Raw genomic sequence first — 18,241 nt, 5'->3', positions numbered from 1 at the left:
CTACTGAGGGCCATAAAGTGAGACTCTGTCTCTACCAAAAAAAAAAAAAAGAAATGCACAAGCCCAACACAGTGTGTTTGTAGTAGCTACTTGGGAGGCTGATGTAGGAGGATGGCTGGTGCCCAGGAATTTGAGGTTACAGTGAGCTATGATTGTGCCACTGCACTCTAGGCTGGGCAACAGAGTAAGATTCTGTCTCTAAAATATAAAATAAAATAATAAAATAAGGAGTCATAAAGGGTGAGAATTATTCAACAAAAGAGCAGGTGGCTAAGCATTCCAGGCAATGACCAAAGAATGTCCCTGGGACAGTAAAGAGTATGGCCCCTTCTAGGAAATGAATGGAAGTCAGGGTAGGTGAAGTATATTTAGCCAGGTGGAAAACAGTGCTTTAAGCCTCAAAGAGGTAGAACATTTAAAAGATGCTAAAAAAAAAAAAAAAATCCTAAATGCCAAGGAAAGCCATGGAAGAAAGTAAATGATGGGGAAGGAGAATGTCATGACCAGATCTATGGTTCATGAAAATCATCCTGGCAGCAAGGCAGAAGTTGGGAGTGGAAAGGAGCAAAACTGGAGGCAGAAACTGTTAAAAGAAATCAAGTGAGAAAAGAAAATGTTTTGGACTAGGATCTTGGTAGTGGGGATGGAGCCAAGTGGATAGATTCCAGGTCTATTTTGGGGGTTGATGAGTAGAACTTGTTGAATGATTAGAAGTACAAGAAGAGGAATCTCAGAGTTAATGCCTAGATTCTGCTTATTCACTTCTACCCAATATATTTAAGGAAATATAGGACACTTCCTAGGGAAAAGGATCTAAAAAAGATGGAACACTGTATGAGTCAGGGCTCTCCAGGAAATAGACCAATAGGAAACAACATATAGAGAGTGCTAAAATAATGTATACACATTTGAAGAAAAAAGAACTGTATTAAAATTGCAATATTCAAGTCACATGTGACTTCTGCAATTACAACAGGTGCTAAAATGTGACTTGTAGTCATCTTTTGTTATCGGTATACTTAGTCTATTGAGTATTACAATTTTAAAACGTTTTCTTCCTTTCTTCAAATGTGTATACATTATTTTGGCATCCTCTGTATATTTTATTATGGGCAATTGGCTCACTTAAATTATAGAGGCTAAAAGCCCCATGATCTGCCAATTGCCAATTGGAGACCCAGAAAAGCCAGTCAGGGTCTGAAGGTCTGAGATCCAAGAGCAAATAGTGTTAGTTCTAAATCAAGGGTAGGAGAAAAAAATACTTCCCAGCTGAAACAATCAGGCAGAGAGAAAGAATTCAACCTTCCTCCACCTTTTCATTGTATTCAGGCCCTCAGTGAGTTAGATAATGCCTGACCACTTGGAGGAAGGCTATCTTCTTTACTCAGTCTACCAAGTTGAATGTTAATCCAGCAGTTCTCAACATGTGGGTCTCAACTCCTTTGTAACAATGAAAATACATCCTGCATATCAAGATATTTACATTACGATTCATAACAGTAGCAAAATTACAGTTATGAAGTAAGCAATGAAAATAATTTTTTTTTTTTTTTTTTGTAGAGACAGAGTCTCACTTTATGGCCCTCGGTAGAGTGCCGTGGCCTCACACAGCTCACAGCAACCTCCAACTCATGGGCTTAAGCGATTCTCTTGCCTCAGCCTCCCGAGTAGCTGGGACTACAGGCGCCCGCCACAACGCCCGGCTATTTTTTGGTTTTGCAGTTTGGCCGGGGCCGGGTTTGAACCAGCCACCCTCGGTATATGGGGCTGGTGCCTTACCGACTGAGCCATAGGCGCCGCCCCGCAATGAAAATAATTTTATGGTTGGGGTCACCACATCATGAGAAACTATATTAAAGGGTCATGGCATTAGGAAGGGTGAGAACCACTGTGGTAATCCCTTCCGGAAATACCTTCATGGAAACACCTTCATGAAAATACTGTTTGACCAGGTATCTGGGCAGCCCCTCACCCAGTCAAGTTGACATAAAACTAACAAGCCATCACAGGCACCATGGACTTGAATCATCTGCAGAGCACAACATGGGCACTTACAGAATGTTATCTCAGCTATTCAGCACGTAAGGTTAGGGACCATCTACTACCAAGTAGTGAAAATGTTTTTCCTGGCAGCTCACAGACTTGGAAGGACTTTTGTCATTCTCAAAATCCCCAATAGGTGTGATGGAACCACACTGAAAAGACAGAATTGCTTATTTGGAGACCTGTTCTACCTCTCTAAAAGATATTATTCTGCTGAATAATAATTACTTACTTTAGTGCACAGAAGTGTCACAACCTTATTTCACACTCACTTAAAGTATTATTGTTCATATGTAAGAAAAAAATACCTCCTCTCCTGCCCCTCAGGATTCTAAGATCCTGCCCTAAGCTAGTAAATGTTACTTGCACTCAGAGACCATAGGAGCAATTTTTTTGTTTACACAAAGGAATATACAAGAGAGGAATCATTCCTCTACTTGCCTCTGACTTTCAGGAAATTCTGCTGATAACAGATGTGTTGCTTCCCTGAAATAAATAGTTCTGGTCTCTCCATAAATCTGGTTACCAACCCTTGATCATATCTACTTGTGTAAGGTAAGGGTTGAAAGGTCCTTGAAGATCATTGGTTCAGCCACTTCATTTTACACATGAAGAAACAGACACTCAGAGGCAGTGAGGACACAGCCAAGATTACCAGACAAGTGAGGGGCTAAGGCTGGTGTACTAATGTTCAGAGCCATACCATGAAGGGCTCAGTTGCTTCCCTTTATCTTTTTATGATCTTTAGTTGGACACATCCTGGGAAAGTACGACTTGGCCTTTCCTTTCTGGACAGCAACGAATTTTCAGGGTTCTGAGGAGATACTAAGCTGTCATCCCAGACCTATGAAGGGAGGTCTTGGGGAACAATTTCCTCCCGTGAATGAGCATAATGTGGTGCATGTTCTTTAAATGTACCGCCAGTCACTTTCCATTTCTATTTATATTAGGGCCATACTGTCTATAGCTAAAATTGACATTTACTGTGCCCATAACCCTACCACAAATTAAAATCAGGCGCCTAGTCCCTCTGGGGTATATGTTTATTAAGCTGTAGGAAGACACATGAAATGATACCAAATTACATTTTAAACTTGAAACCCCAAATACCACATTTGTTTGTGAATAGGAATAGGACTGTCTGGGGAATAATTTGAGAAACTGAGCATGTCACTCTCTTTGGCCAAATACAGGGCCACCAGGGAAGGGGAGAATACATCAGAAGGCACACTTTATCTATAAATCCCTGTGTGGCTTTTAACTAATCATTTGAACCTAAACAAAATTTTCTTTAGAATGAACTTACAAGAAAAATAAGCCCTTTAAAACTTCATGTCTTGAAAGAACAGATCCAGACATTTCAATTGTACTTGTAAGTATCCCAAGAAGAGAGTTGAGAGAAATGTCAGAATAAAATAAGCCAATAAAAATGTAATCCTGGGTTCTAAGCTTTGACCTGGGTAATAAAAGCAAAAATGTATTTAGGACCAAAAATCTTTCTATCAATATTGCCTTTTAGCATGTGGATGTTTATCCGTGTTTGTGTGTGGCAGTGTACTTGGGCACGTCACATGGCCACAATCTTGATTTCAAAACCTAGTGATAACCAACACCGTCCACAGGGAAGCCATAGTCAGTGGCTTCTTTGCTTGTATGTCCTGTCCATGAGAAGCCTGAAAATAGCAAAGCTTGGTTGAAAAGCCCTTACAGATCCCTTGGGTGCAAAGTGCAAATTGAATGCCAAGTATCATTTTTATGAACTTTATTGCTACTATTTTACTAAGTGTTTCAGATTAATATCAATTTAGCTTCATGATAATTGCTCTTGCAAAGTGGGAGAACATGAAAGGTAGCTCAAGGAAGGTTACACAAGTGAGGCTGTGGAGTTTCCTAGAAACTCTACCCCAACCCCAGATACCCTTTGCTCAAGTCTATGATAAATGGACTTTCCCTAGAAATCAGGACAGTGTTTCAAGATACCATGTCCCTTAAAAATGTGCCTTTCATAAATATGTCATAGCATTACAGCTGCCAGAAAAGAAAGGCGGTGTATTATGAGGTAACCTCATTAAGTCATTCAACAAACCTCTTTGGGGGCTCCTAGTATGTGCCAAGCTCAGTGCTCTCAAATATTCTTCCCTCGCAGTCTAAGGTAGAGACTAGTATGTGCTGTAGGAGCACATAGTAGGGGCCAGCCAGGCCTGGAGAAATCAGAGCAGGCTTGCCTGCAATAGTGGACACACCAGAACTTGTAGTAATGGGAGAGACACCCAGGTCCCTTGGAGAGGCTGGGGGTTTCTGAGTCTCTTTCTCAAATGCTTTACCCCCAAATTTAGAACCATGTAGTTTTACTTTGTATTTTAAAATGGGACTAGTTTTATTTTCTATAGCAGATTAATCCTATCATCTCCCAAAGACCAAGCACATTCAAACTATTCTCTCAAGTCCTTCCCACACCATACCTGTGATGTGGGTAATATAGCCATGTTGTTTTTGCTGATGAGAAAACAGTTAAATAACATGCACAGATCAAACACTCTTAGAGGTGGCAGAGCAAGAGGCCGCCCAAAGCCTGTGCCTTGTCAGCCACACAAGGCTGCTTTATTCAATTTCCTGGTTAATGATGGAAGTCAGCATTATCTCCATCATTTCTGTCAACCACTCTGATTGGAATAAGTGAAAATAATAGACCTAATTTAGGACTCTGAGGTCTGCCAGTTCCTCCTCCTCCCTAGAAACCAGGCCAGACAAGGAAGAATCTATTTTTTAAGAGCCTAGTAAGAGGAAATTCCAAAACTCAGTTAGCCATTTAATTGTTTTACACTAGTCATTCTTAGGAAATTTTTTGTTTCTAGCTTAAAGCCCTTGTGCTGCTGATTTATTGTCCTCTTTCTGCTTCACTTGGATTGGAAAGTAACTGGTAACCATTCTCAGAAAAATTTGGAACCTTGAAGATCATTATTGTCTTTTCCCAGCCTCCTTCCTTATCTCTTTCAAGGCCTAAAGAGTTCTTATTCCCTTTACTCTTCCCCTTATTTCTCCCCTTCTGGACTTTCAGTAATTTCCTGTGCTTCTCTGAAACCTTCTCCAAGTATCCACATCTTCCTCCCACTCCCAGCAAGTAGCTGGGGGGAGAAGGTCATAAATTTGGTCTCCCAGGAGAGTTATTTGAAAATTGCCCGAAGAGACCCTGGCTCTAGATTCAAGAGGAGGTGAGATAAAAGCGTTAGCGAGGGCAACATAGTGAGGAGACTTGCAAAAGGCACAGGGTAAGCAAAGGCTGCCTGGGTGATCCAACAGATTTTTTTAAGAGTTCTGTTTTTGCTGAAGTCCCTTGTGGCTGGAGCTATCATCATTCAGATGCAAAATTCAGCTATCCATTTGGAATGTAGGTATCAAAGGATGGTGCTAGTTGTGAGTGCTAATTATTTGTTAAAAGGTGATAACTGATAAGCTGAGTGGAAGGCCTGGAGGAACCCAAGCAGAATTGCTGATTTAGAGCTTGGGGTGGCGGTGGGGCTGTACGCTCTGGGAGCTCTTGGCCTCTATCGAATACCCAGGCCAGTGTATCAGTGAATGTTTTCATGAATTATTCATTTATGGTGGATGAATGCAAGCAGCAATCACATGTAAATGACAAGGCTCGTAATCAGAGAGCTACTTATTTGTCCTTATGAGGCAAGAGGAAGCTTATTAACAACTCACAACGGGAAGAAATTTCACTTAGCTATATGTCTCTATAATGATATTTTTTTCCCAGCCAGTTGGATGTATAGCATTTATCTATATTGCGTTCAAAACCATCTTTTATTTTATTGTTTGATCTGCATTTACTTGCTTTTTCTAATGTAACTTTATGAATAATTGATGTAACTGCAAAGTTATTGACTGATTGAAAAGCCATCTCTTCACTTCTGTAAGTCTGACCGTGGCTAAAGTCAAACTGTTCAAGCATATTAGAGTCTTTTGTAAGAGATCTTTACAAAGAGCCTTTAGCTCTTTACAAGGAAAATAAATACCAGATTTTGAAAATAGGTTTTTGTTTTTGTTTTTCTGACAAGAGTACATCAGAAACCAATTCAACTATGTTTCTGGTTAACAAATGAATCAGGCTGACCATGTGACTAATTCAAAGGAATCAGTCATTAAAGAAGCCAGAAAAATAAAGGTTATTTATTTTTTTAATAAATAAAGGTCTTAACAGAATGATCATAAATTCAGATTTCCCCTCCTATTACTGCTCTGTTTAAAACACGTGAAGCATGGAAGAGCTAGTAGACATATCTTCCCCTAAGTAGATACAGCATATATGCTGTAAAGCTGAGCAAAGGCTCCATCAGGACACACATCTGTTAGCTGTATTACATTTTATTACGACTATTGGCATTCTCCAAACCAGGCTTCATTTAATGAAAAAGAAGTTCTTGTTTCTAAAATGTCAGATACTATACCTATAAAATAAAGGCATCAGTAGTACATAATTGATAGAAAGGAGGCCCAGATTTACTTTGTGTGGCAAATTCAATTTCTAACACCCCTGGTGGTAATGATTCCAAAAGCGCCCTCGTCAATATCAATAAGTTTATACAAAGCAGAAATGAGATGTTTAGTTGACCATAGTGTGGGTGTAACTGGTACCTCCTAGCGCAGAGCTCTGAACATTATAAAGTGCAACTTTATTGCAAGGCAGACATCCAATTTTTAAAACATTATATAGATTGGAGACAGATGAGTGTTCCTAAATTATTCTTGGCCTTTTCCTATGAAATGCCTAAAATATAATTTCAAATGAAAATTAATTTAATCGATACAAAAACAAAATGGGCCTACACCTCATCTGAAAGCTTGAGTTTAATTTAAGGGGCACTGATAAAAAGTACACATTACCTTGGGGGTTAACCATTTATACCTTTCAAGAACAAAAATGATTTGTGTTAGGTTGTTAAAGTGAATGAGAGTTTCGCTTATAGCTTGTAAATCAATTCATTTCTTCTTGTTAGTTAATGAAGATAATCTATTAAACATGATTTTTAGACTGTCCATTGCTAGTCAAGGAAATCCTTGATATCTATGTTTTCATTCATTCAAGAAATATTTATTAAGCAGCTACCAGTAATATATATTCTTTAAAACTTCAGAATTATCTGCTACAGTAAGCAAGACAGACAAAATTTTTGATTTAGGAAGTTTATTGTCTATTTAGGAGGAAAGACATTTGAAAATATTACTCAAAACTCATTGATGAATTGCCAGACTCTGCATTGAGCAGCTATATTTCCAGCTACTCTAGAAGCTGAGATAGGAGGATTGTTTGAGCCCAGAAGTTTGAGGCTAGCCTGGGCAACATAGCAAGACCCTGTATCTAAAAAAAAAAAAACAAACAAATCAATAATGAATTACAATCAGAAGCTGAGATGCTAAACTCCAAGAGATAACAGAATATACTATTTTTATTTGTCATTATATCCTCACCAATTGGAAATTTGTAAATGAATTATTATGTAAATGATCTAACTGGCCAAACCAGTTTTCCCTTCTAAGATCAAAGTGCATGGAGCCTGATGCATATTAGGTGTTTAATTGATCTTTGATAAGTGATTGATTGAATAGTGATAAATGTTACTAGGGAAATGTATGGGGTACACAGAGAACACTCTACAAAAAGCCCCAATCTGTTGTGGTTGTCCAGAAAATGTGGTGAGGCTTACTTAAGGCTCTGTGGCAGGAGGGAAGATAATACTTCACAAAGGTGGCAGAGAGTCACTGTGACAGGTACATCAAGCACTGAGCTAGAGGTAGAGGCCAGATGGTGCAAGGCGGTGGAGCTCTGTCCTGCTCTGTCTCAGGGAGATGGCCTTGCTGGTCTCTCTTGAGGGGCTGTAGCATTTGCTACTCAGGACTAGTCTTGTAGAACAAAGTAAGGGCTAGGGATGAGGCAGAGAGAAAACTACACATACAAGGGCAAAATTCTCTTTCTAGAGAGAAATTCCCAAATTCCTGCATCATTAAAAGAAAAGCAGGCGGGGAACAGTTCTTACAGGGAAATCCTGCCATCCCTTGAGAAAGCATCGAGGGATGGCAGGAGCTTTCTCCTCATCAAGGATGAGAAGGAGAATGCATGTTTTAATTAAATCTGCTGGTATTTTTGTGCTTTTTCTAGGGCTAAATATTTCTACTTCTTTGTATCATTTGTGAAAAGGGAAATACTGTATTTGCTGTCTATCTTTAGGAGCTTGGCAGTAAGACTGAGCTCAGAGCATGAGCTCAAGCTCAGAGCATGAGCTCGTTCACAATACGGGTAATGCGATGTCTTTTTAATTATGGGCCAGATAGCTTTCTTGTTCGCCCAGTTATTGCTTCTGTTGGAGTTTTGTCATTGTTTTCAGGAAAAAACAAGATACTGAGGACTGATCTCTGGGGAACTAGCTTGGTTCCATTTTGAGGAAATATTTTCAAGGGCCTTTTCTGAGAAATAATATGAAGTTATTTTGAAATTCTGTAAAGTTGTGGGTGAGAAGAGTCCATTTGCCCCGCAAAAGTATTTGGGAGCCTCAAGTTGATGGATTTTTAAAGAAATATCTTATGTATGCAGGCAGTACTGGACATTTTATATTCATTAGGTTTTGGTTCTTTAATTAAAGCTAAAGGTTGGTGTTTAAGAGCAAGCCACAATTTCTTGACTATAATGTGGTAATTAATGTTTGATCATCCTTTCAGAAGAGTAATAATAACACAGACAATGGAAACTAATTTTATTAGCATATTCAACATATTTAACACCCCCATTTTACAGTTGGGGAAACTGAGGCACAGAGAGGCCAACTGACTTACCCAAGATCACACAGGTAGTAGGTGGCAGAACTTGCATAACAACATAGGCAGTTCAGCTTCTGAGCCCATGTCCTTCATTATTCCCTTGTACAATGTAATAATTACCTGTGGAAGAAATCACCTGTGTTCTTTCCATTTCCCATTCTACTGATTACCCTGACAATTTGCTTTCTTTACAAAAATAGAAATTTTTAAATTTCATGTAAGAGGACAATGAACAAATAAGCATTTTGCATTAGAAACTGCTTTCTCTTAAAGATTTAATAGTTTATATTTTACTCTCTAACATTTCACTCTCTTTCCCAAGACACAACCCATTTTGCCAAAATAGGCCAAAACACTTCATTTGAGAAGGTCTAAAGGAAGTATATGTTTCTTTTCATAAACTAGTAGGGGCAGGTCTAGTCATGTTTCAAATGCAGTCTTGATGTTAAGAACTAAATGCTAGCCCGCCTCAATGTCATTGAATATAGACGCTGACCACCTACTTTGCACCTGCTACAGGTTGTTGTAAGCACTGTGGATGCTTCAGGGGGCAGTGAAGGAAAGCCTTATCATGGTGGAATTTATAGTCTACTTAGATGAAGAGTATCTACGTTTCATTTTGAGTGCTAGAATCTGAATTTTAGAGCTTCAGGGGTTTTTGAGATAGCCTATGGTCTGATCCATTCATTAGACAATTGATGCAAAGGAAAGCCCCAAAGGTAAGAAAGCCTTTTCCCTAACGTTAATAACTCTAATAGCCTTGGCATCTGTATCGTCTGCTCTCTGAAGCCTCCCCCCACCTTTTTGTTTTTTTTATAAATTCTGTTCCCTTATGTTATTATTTTTTATTTTTTCCAGATTTCTTTGATATTTAGGTCTGCTTTCAATGCTAAGATTGATCTTCCAATTTTCTAACCTAAGTTTTTTCATCCTTGGCCTGATCACATACATGGCAGATCTGTCTGTCCTGAGAGTTTGGTAGATGATCCTTAGGTGCCACAGGTTTTCCGAAAACCTGGGAAAGGAGGGCAGCGTACAGAGACTCTCCTCAAACCTTCTAAACCAAAGCTCTGGCCAGAAGATAGTCTTGGCCAAGGGCAGGGAAGACCCGTAGACACAGTTCAGGCCTTTTAGACGCCCCCTAGACTGGAAAATATCCTTTGTGTGTGGGGGGCCAGGGGAATGAGGACATGAAATCGCTTGCTGTGGTACCTATCATTCTTTTAAGGACAGTGAAAACAGTTTGTCATCCTTGACATTTTAATTGAAAGAAAAGCTTACATAGATTTCACCCATAAGCAGTATGTTTATATAAGTGTATAAAGAGGAATAATCTGTCAAGTTGGAAAATTCTTAATGCTGCCGGACTCAGTTTAGTAATTGAACAATCCAACATGAGCTCACACATCTTACCTTGTTCCATGCCTCAATAATTTTTAGTAGAAATACTTTACCTAGAGGCATTTGGTTATTAAAAAAGAGGCTTAGCTTGCTCAAAGTCTGGAATTATTAGCTCATGGCAGCAAGCCTGCACTGGAGAAAGACTGTCGAATCTTTGTTTTCACAACTCCACTGCAATTTGCCATCTTATTTTCAGAGTCTAAATGATGTGTTGTTTGGGAATTTTTGTTTTGTTTTCTTTTGGAGGAAGAAAACATAATTTCATGTGGATGAGTGAATTCTCATGTTAGCAGTATTACAGTAAATTACTACTTCATAGAAATTCTAGGGAGCAGTGTGCCGATCAAAGGAAATGAACTGTGAATTTATTTTAGCACACAAAAAAATCAATAATAACATAATTACAGAAGCCATCAAGGTGTGATGGGGGAAGCCCTGTCTTGCAAGTTGAGTGTAAGCTCTGTTCCCTTTCCTGATCCTTGTGACCTTGGGCAAATTTAAATGTTTCTGAATTCATCATACTCCCAAGTAAAAGGAGAATAACAGGAACTGCCCACTACACGGCATTGTTCCAAGTCACATAAAATAGGGACTTTTAAAAAACACTTTGGAAAATATCAAGTGTTGTTTAAGTGCAATGTAAAAAAGTTTTATGCAGTTATAATGTATTAAATAATAATAATTCTTATTTCAATATACACAAAAGGAATTAGACAATACAATAATTCCAGTATCACTTGCTTCAATGATATGAATATTCCAGACAAATGATTGTTTTTTAGGCCTACTAATATCGATAATTACCTCAGTCTAATCCTTTATATATCTAAAATAGGTAGATATAATGATTTTACTAAAGGCTTCAGGCAAGAAGCCTATAAAAACCTCCATCAGTTTGGTAGATAAAGTTTGGGGAGATAATTTGCAGAACCTGTATAAAACAATAACCTCAAAATTATTCAGAATTCAAACATACACATATCCCCTTCAGGTATTCATTGCTAATTAGTCTGATGGTATCATTAGGAAATTATTATAATCCCAAGGGACTTTGGTACCCTGTAAGGCTATCTGAATGAGCAAATACTTGGTATTAAAAAAATCTGATCTATGAAAGGTGTAGAAATAACTTACCTAATAAGAACATTGGATTAAATGAAACATACCATACCATCTGCAAACTATTCTATACAACTAGGAGTTTTCCACAGTTCTAGGAAGAATAGTTCATTTTAAATGTAATTATTTTTATGTCTCCATTGGTGTCACCATTAAGTTATTTAATACAATTTCTTTCTTTCTTTTTTTTTTTTTTGAAACAGAGTCTCACTGTATTACCCTTGCTAGAGTGCTGTGGTGTCACAGCTCACAGCAACCTCCAACTCTTGGGCTTAAGAGATTCTCTTGCCTCAACCTCCCAAGTAACTGGGACTACAGACACCTGCCACAATGTCTAACTATTTTTTGTTGCAGTTGTCATTGTTTAGCTGGCCCAGGGCCGGGTTCAAACCTGTCACCCTCAGTGTAAGTGGCTGGCACCGTAACCACTGCGCTACGGGAGCCCAGCCTAATCAATTTCTTTTTTTAAAAAAGAATGCCTCACCATTGCCAAAATGTGGAAACAGCCTAAATGCCCACCAACCCAAGAATGGATTAACAAGCTGTGGTATATGTATACCATGGAGTACTATTCAGCCATTAAAAAAAATGGAGACTTTACATCCTTCGTATTGACCTGGATGGAAGTGGAAGACAGTATTCTTAGTACAGCATCACAAGAATGGAGAAGCATGAATCCTATGTACTCAATCTTGATATGAGGACAATTAATGACAATTAAGGTTATGGGGGGGGAATCAGACAGAGGGATGGAGGGAGGAGGGTGGGGCCTTAGTGTGTGTCACACTTTATGGGGGCAAGACATGATTGCAAGAGGGACTTTACCTGACAATTGCAATCAGTGTAACTGGCTTATTGTACCCTCAATGAATCCCCAACAATAAAAAAAAAAAAAAAAAAGAATGCCTCCATAACACTAACAGCTAAGATTATTTTTAATATGTCAGGTTAGAGACAGAATGTGAATGATGATATTACATCGCCTTTAATCCATGAGTATGATATTGTAAACCAGCATAATAAAAAGAAATTTTTTTAGTTGTTTTTTCCGTAACAGTTTTTGCTTGTCTCTGTCTATACTCAAAGCATTCCTCGTGGTGGCTAAGGACACAGAAACATGATAAAAGCCTGTAATGTGTGTTTGTACATCTACTAAGATAAGATGTAGGGGTGCTCTCAATGGATCTTCCTCATCATGAAACTAGGGGGTTCAGACTATTAATCTTGGATTTAGAAGAACTATTATTAAACATTGTAGACTTTGACATACAACTATTTTTTTTTTTTTTGCAATAAAGTTTCCAAACAACACATTAAGATGGAGAATATATGCAACATTGTCTGCTGGCTGAGCTACATCCTATACCTATCTGACTCAAGTCATCCACCTCTAAAAGAGACTTTAAGCCAGTGAAAGCACAAGTTATCATCGTATTTTGGAGTAACTGAAATCAGCGGTCTCCTAAAATTGTACAGGCAAAAGGAACTTTAAAGGCCCTGCTGGTCCTTATGGTCAATCCGTCCTCGTCCTCTTCCCCAGGTCCTCAGGGCACATGGCGAGGGACACCCATAGTGTTTCATCTGCTCATCTGAGAGCACTCATTTCCTTGCTGTGAGTGACTTACGTTAGCCTGTCTCTGTGTCTCCTCATACGTGCGTCCTGTTAGCAGAATTGGGTTCAGTTTGTACAATCACATAACTTCTGAAGAAAAGCTTTATATTCTTTTATATTTTCATACAAACACTGTCCCAAGCTGATCATAAATCTTGACTGATTTAATGACTCATCCTATGATGTATGTGACTGTGATGGTTAGCTCTATTTCTAAAAGAGCTCTGGGGCAATAAAAGAGTGGAAAACTCCATCTTCTTTGGAATTATAACAGTCATGCAAAGGAAGGACTTTTTTTATTTTTTATTTTTTTAGGCAGAGTCTCACTCTGTCACCTTGGGTAGAGTGCTATGGTGTCATAGCTCACAGCAGCTTCAAACTTCTGGACTCTAGCAATCCTCCTGCCTCAGCGTCCTGATTAGCTGGGACTACTAGGTACCTATCACAATGCCTGGCTATGTTTTCCATTTTTTCTTAGTAGAGATGGGGTCTTGCTCTTGCTCAGGTTGGCCACCACCTCCTGAGCTCAAGCAATCCACCCTTTTCCACCTCTCAAAGTGCTAGGATTACAGGCATGAGCCACCACACTCAGCCAGTCTCCTGCTTCCTTCCTGTCCTTTGGAGGGAAAGGAACTCCAAAAAAGTGGCTCTTTCTGCTACTCTGCTGGTGATCTCAACAGGGCTGTCTTTCCCTGAAGCTCAGGAAGGTGTTGGCCCACACAGAACATCTCTGCCTGTAACCTTTGCGTAGCACTTAGCGTAAGGGAGTCCCACTCATGAACCCTTGCTCTCTTTGTTTTCAGAAAATGCATAAATTCTGGAAGCACTAGTTTCTTGCATGATGTGCAGGATAAGTTTGTTTAACAAGGAAGACTCTATGAGAGGTCCTGAGAGGTTTTTGTTTGTTTGTTCTGTTTTGTTTGTTAAGTCTTGAATTTAATGGTTTGACATTTATATAGATACTCCCCAGAGCAAACAGATCAAGAGACTGAGAATTTAGCTGGGGAGGTCACTTTTTTGCTATTTTTAATAAACACAAATAATTCCCTTTTCACCTCAGCCCCACATTCCCTGGCTCATTAAATCAATTTAAGGCCCTTAAATTTTTTTTTTTCTGGCAAATTGAAGCAAAAGCTCAAACTCTGTACAGTACTCCCCCAAGGAGCGCTTACCCAAGTCCACCAGGTCAGTTCCAAATCAGTTTCTGTCAAACAGCCTAACACTTCGAGTTATTATGAAAAGAGAGGTCAGTAATTGGAGGCTGTGCTCTGGACTCACCCTGAGAAAGGCCAGCTGTGCTGCTGCCCTGAAAGCCAGCTGCTTTGGTTTGTGTCCTGACTTTGGTTTTTTTCCACTCACAGTGGAGAACTATGAAAAAATCAGAACAAATTTCTGTTGGGAATTCATGAATGAAGTTTGCTCTGCAAATGCAGAGAGTGAAAAAGCCAGGTGGGCTTCTAGGAAGAGGCACTGGAAAGTGTGGATCACGAAGATCAATGGACATAGCTATCAGGCTCTAAGGCACCCCAGGGCACTGAGACTTCCGAGTAAACACAGGATTCTACCATGAAGTCCTTTTCCTAAGCTTGTAGGGTATCCACAGGCTTATTTTACTGAACATCAGTTAGATAATAGAGGCCAGGAAATGAAGTGGAATTTGATGTATTTATTAACTAGGAAGCAGCAAAGGAAGCCAGGCTGGTATTTTATTTCTTATTATTTCCCTAATATCCTCAATTATGTGGCTCTCCCATCAGTGGATCTGATCTGCTGCACATGTGATGGTGTTGTCCTTGCTGTTCTGGACATTGGCGAAACAGACTCAGGGCATTAGGAATAATGTTTGTTTTCTATTTCTTTGTCCCAGGCCTGTCCCAGGCTCTCTATCTTCTCTGCTACAACTCCACAACAGACAGAGACAGCCCATGCCAGCCTCCATGCCCGGGACCCTGCCCAACCCTACAATGCCAGGATCTTCTGCTGTCTTGATGCCAGTAAGTGTTTCTGTGTGTTTCACAGTAACTTCTCACTTGCACTGAAGTTTGCCACTCTTGAAAGAGGAAAGGAGAAACTGAGATGTAAACTCTGCAGGGTGGAGCTGTGTGCCTGTTTGCCTTGAGGGCCCACCAGTTGCCCATCACAAGGTGTCTAGCCAGCTTTCCTGCCCTTCAATGCTTCACTATGAGACATGGTCCCATCTTCTTGCTGGTGATAAGTGAGACTTTGATACCTAGAAATTGGAATTTATTCAGGGAGACAGTGTTTTATAACTACTCCAAAGTCTACAGCTTAGGGCACACAGAGTGCCCTTAAATTCCCAGTGAGTGATCTAGCCAGGACACACAATTGTATACACACAATAATTATAATAATAACAATAACAACAATGATTATGCATAACACCTGCTAACGTGATCAGGAGGATCATGTTCTATTAATCAAGCTACCTGCTGAATGCTTTCCATATGCTAGTCACTTTCGACATATTTTGTCAACACATGAAACAATCCTACAAGGGCTTACTACTCCTACTTTTTGGATGTGGAAACTAAGGCAAGTAACTTGTTTGGCTTAGAAACAAAGCAGCTGAGTTTCAAACCCAGGAATTCCAGTTCTGGAGCCTTTTCAGTCATTCTCTACCATGACATTACATTTTTCTCCTTTCATTCTCACAACAAACCTGTGAGGTAGGCACTTTTGTTAGACCCAATTATGAATGAGGAAACTGAGGCACAGCGAAGTAGCGTAACTTACCTAAGATTACAGAACTAATAGGCGATGGAACTAGGATTAAATCCAGAAGGTCTAACTCCTGAGTCTCCTCTCATAATCATATGAGACAAGACAATGAAAAAATGATGAACAATGAAAAAAACAGGAGATAGACATAGAAGGGAGACGGAGACTATTCTAGAGGAAACCTTTCCCACCTTCCAGGGCCTCTTCTCCTTGTACTTTTCTTTGTCCTCCTTGGCACAGAGCCTTGGTAAAGATAGCTGCTGTTATTATTCACAGGGCCACGGGAGTTCTTAAAAGCTCTGGAGGCAATATGATAACTCATTTAAAATTCTCCCACAACAATATTAACAGCATCCTGCAGAGCATTTTAAGGAGTTGTCTATATTGTTATTTCATTGTATTCGCACAGCAATCCCATGAGGATATGGTAGCCGTAATTACTGGTATATTCATTTTACAGATGAAAAGCTAAGGAATAACGAGTTGAGGGAGTTGTCCCCTGTCACACAGCTTGTGAGTGAAGCATAGTGGCAGGAACCCACGTTTCAACTCACATTAAGTAGCTCATCAGTAGATCATCCTGGGTTGAGCAACTGTTCATTTATCTAAGTGTAGGCAGGGGAATGGAGAAGGTCTCAGCAGACTTAATTTAGAGAAATGGGCCTGTTTCAGGCAAACTGTGTTTGCGACATCAGGCCAGAGGATAGAGAGCTGAGAGACTTGACCTGCACTGTTCTCCCCAGAACTCTTTAGAGGAGGGAAAACCACCACCGTCAGTGCAGTTATCCCAGATTGTATTCAGCCCAACTAATGCACGAAGACTTCCACTACACGCTGTCTTCATTTAGGCTTTAAATTCCTCTTGTCCAAAATTGGTTTCCTTTGACTTTATCTGTACAAAGAAACAAAGTATATAAACAAAACAAAACATATGTAGCCCCTTAATATTCTGAAAAAAAATTAAATGTTATAAAAAAATGAAAGAATCAAAGAAGAAAAACACAAACTGAAAACCCCAAATTAGTTTTCTTTCATTACTTCTGTGCATTGTCCAGAAAAATACCACTACTGAGACCCATTCGGCTGAAGTGTGTATAATTCCCAGGGACAAAAATGAGGCCCTTGTTCTGACAAGGCCATCTTGTTGTACAACTTGACCTCCTGTTGATGCCTCAGAGTAGAAGCCAAGGTTTGGGGTCATGGTCCAGAGCTTCCCCTGAGGGAGCTCCTTAACCTACACCAGTGCCATCTATAGTGGCCACTAAAGTAGGTGTCAGTCTGGAGCAGTGGTCCTCAAGCAGGGGTGATCTTGTCTGGCAGAGGACATTTGGAGACACTGTTGGGTTATGACAACTGAGCTGGGGGGCAGGTTCTAGCATCTAGTGGGTAGAGGTCAAGGATGCTGCTACGGATGCTGCAATGTACAGAAGAGCCCCCACGACAAAGGATTATTCTCCCAGTATGTTGATATTGCCAAGACTAAGAAGCCCTGGTCTTGAGTGAAATGAATACAGCTAATAAAGATGAATGAATACAATAAAGATTAATACACAATCTCTAAAAAGTATTCCTAAAAGTTCCAGGCCCTAAAAACCTGGGCTGGGCCTTTTCTTCCTTATTACATGTATCATGTCACCACCTCCTGTGCCATAACTTTGGCATTTCAAGCCTGGTCACAAGGAGAATCTTCTCTAGAGTTCCAACCCTGGGAGACCAGGATTCCCTGGCTATGAAAGATAAGTTTATATCTTTAGGTAAAGGTGAGATTCTTACTTGATTTGTAATGTATATTGCCAGGACACACATTTCACAAAGCCTAGGTCTGAAACTTAATGACGTATTGATTCGTTCATCCATTCCACACAATTTTCTTGAGCACCTTCTATGTACCAAGTACCGTGCTGGGTGCTGGGGATATGGTGAAGAGCAAGGCAGGAGCTGCCTTCAAGGAGTTTACTGGGTTGTAATGTCTTATCTTGAAAGTCAAATGCTTTAAAGGGAAAGTACTAAAATGGGGAAACTGCACCCATTTATAATTACAAAAGTTCAGTGACCTACAGACATTCTTTCTAGCTTCTGTCTTCCTGTGTGTGAGAAAGGTGAGATCCTTTACCTGGTTATTTTACCTGCAGTGCTAAATTTTGCCCAGTATTCTAGTCAACTCATAAAGCTGTGCTGATGGTGTAGACAGAGCCTCATTAGTACAAAGCAGGTTGTTTTGAAGAGGCTGTTGCTGACACTCTATGTTTATAAGACAACAATCATTAAGATGAAAATGCTGGGAGCGCCTGTGGCTCAAAGGAGTAGGGTGCCGGCCCCATATACTGGAGGTGGTTCAAACTCGGCCCCAGCCAAAAACTGCAAAAAAAAAAAAAAAAAAAGATGAAAACGCAATTTTTTTTAACATATAGATAAATCAGCCTGTTTAAAATCAGTGTTTTGTGAGCCCAGAAAGAGGGAAGCATTGCTCATTCCAGATCCAGAAGCCATGAGGAGGCTCTCTCATCTCTT

General features: G+C 39.7%; 1 protein-coding gene across 7 annotated transcripts in view; it reads left to right on the top strand.

The window, feature by feature from the left end:
• CREB5 (cAMP responsive element binding protein 5) overlaps positions 1 to 18,241 on the top strand; it is a 536,752-nt gene that overhangs the window by 388,959 nt on the left and 129,552 nt on the right. For all 7 annotated transcript variants that reach the window (XM_053553440.1, XM_053553438.1, XM_053553443.1 and 4 more), the window contains one exon: positions 14,859 to 14,985. In XM_053553440.1, the coding sequence (XP_053409415.1) occupies positions 14,859 to 14,985 (127 nt within the window). The remainder of the gene's footprint in view (positions 1 to 14,858; positions 14,986 to 18,241) is intronic.

Source organism: Nycticebus coucang, chromosome 11 (genome assembly GCF_027406575.1).
Source record: "Nycticebus coucang isolate mNycCou1 chromosome 11, mNycCou1.pri, whole genome shotgun sequence".
Classification (NCBI taxonomy): Eukaryota; Metazoa; Chordata; class Mammalia; order Primates; family Lorisidae; genus Nycticebus; species Nycticebus coucang.
The sequence above is the reverse complement of the archived record's forward strand: the minus strand, read 5'-3'. Positions and strand labels throughout refer to the sequence as shown.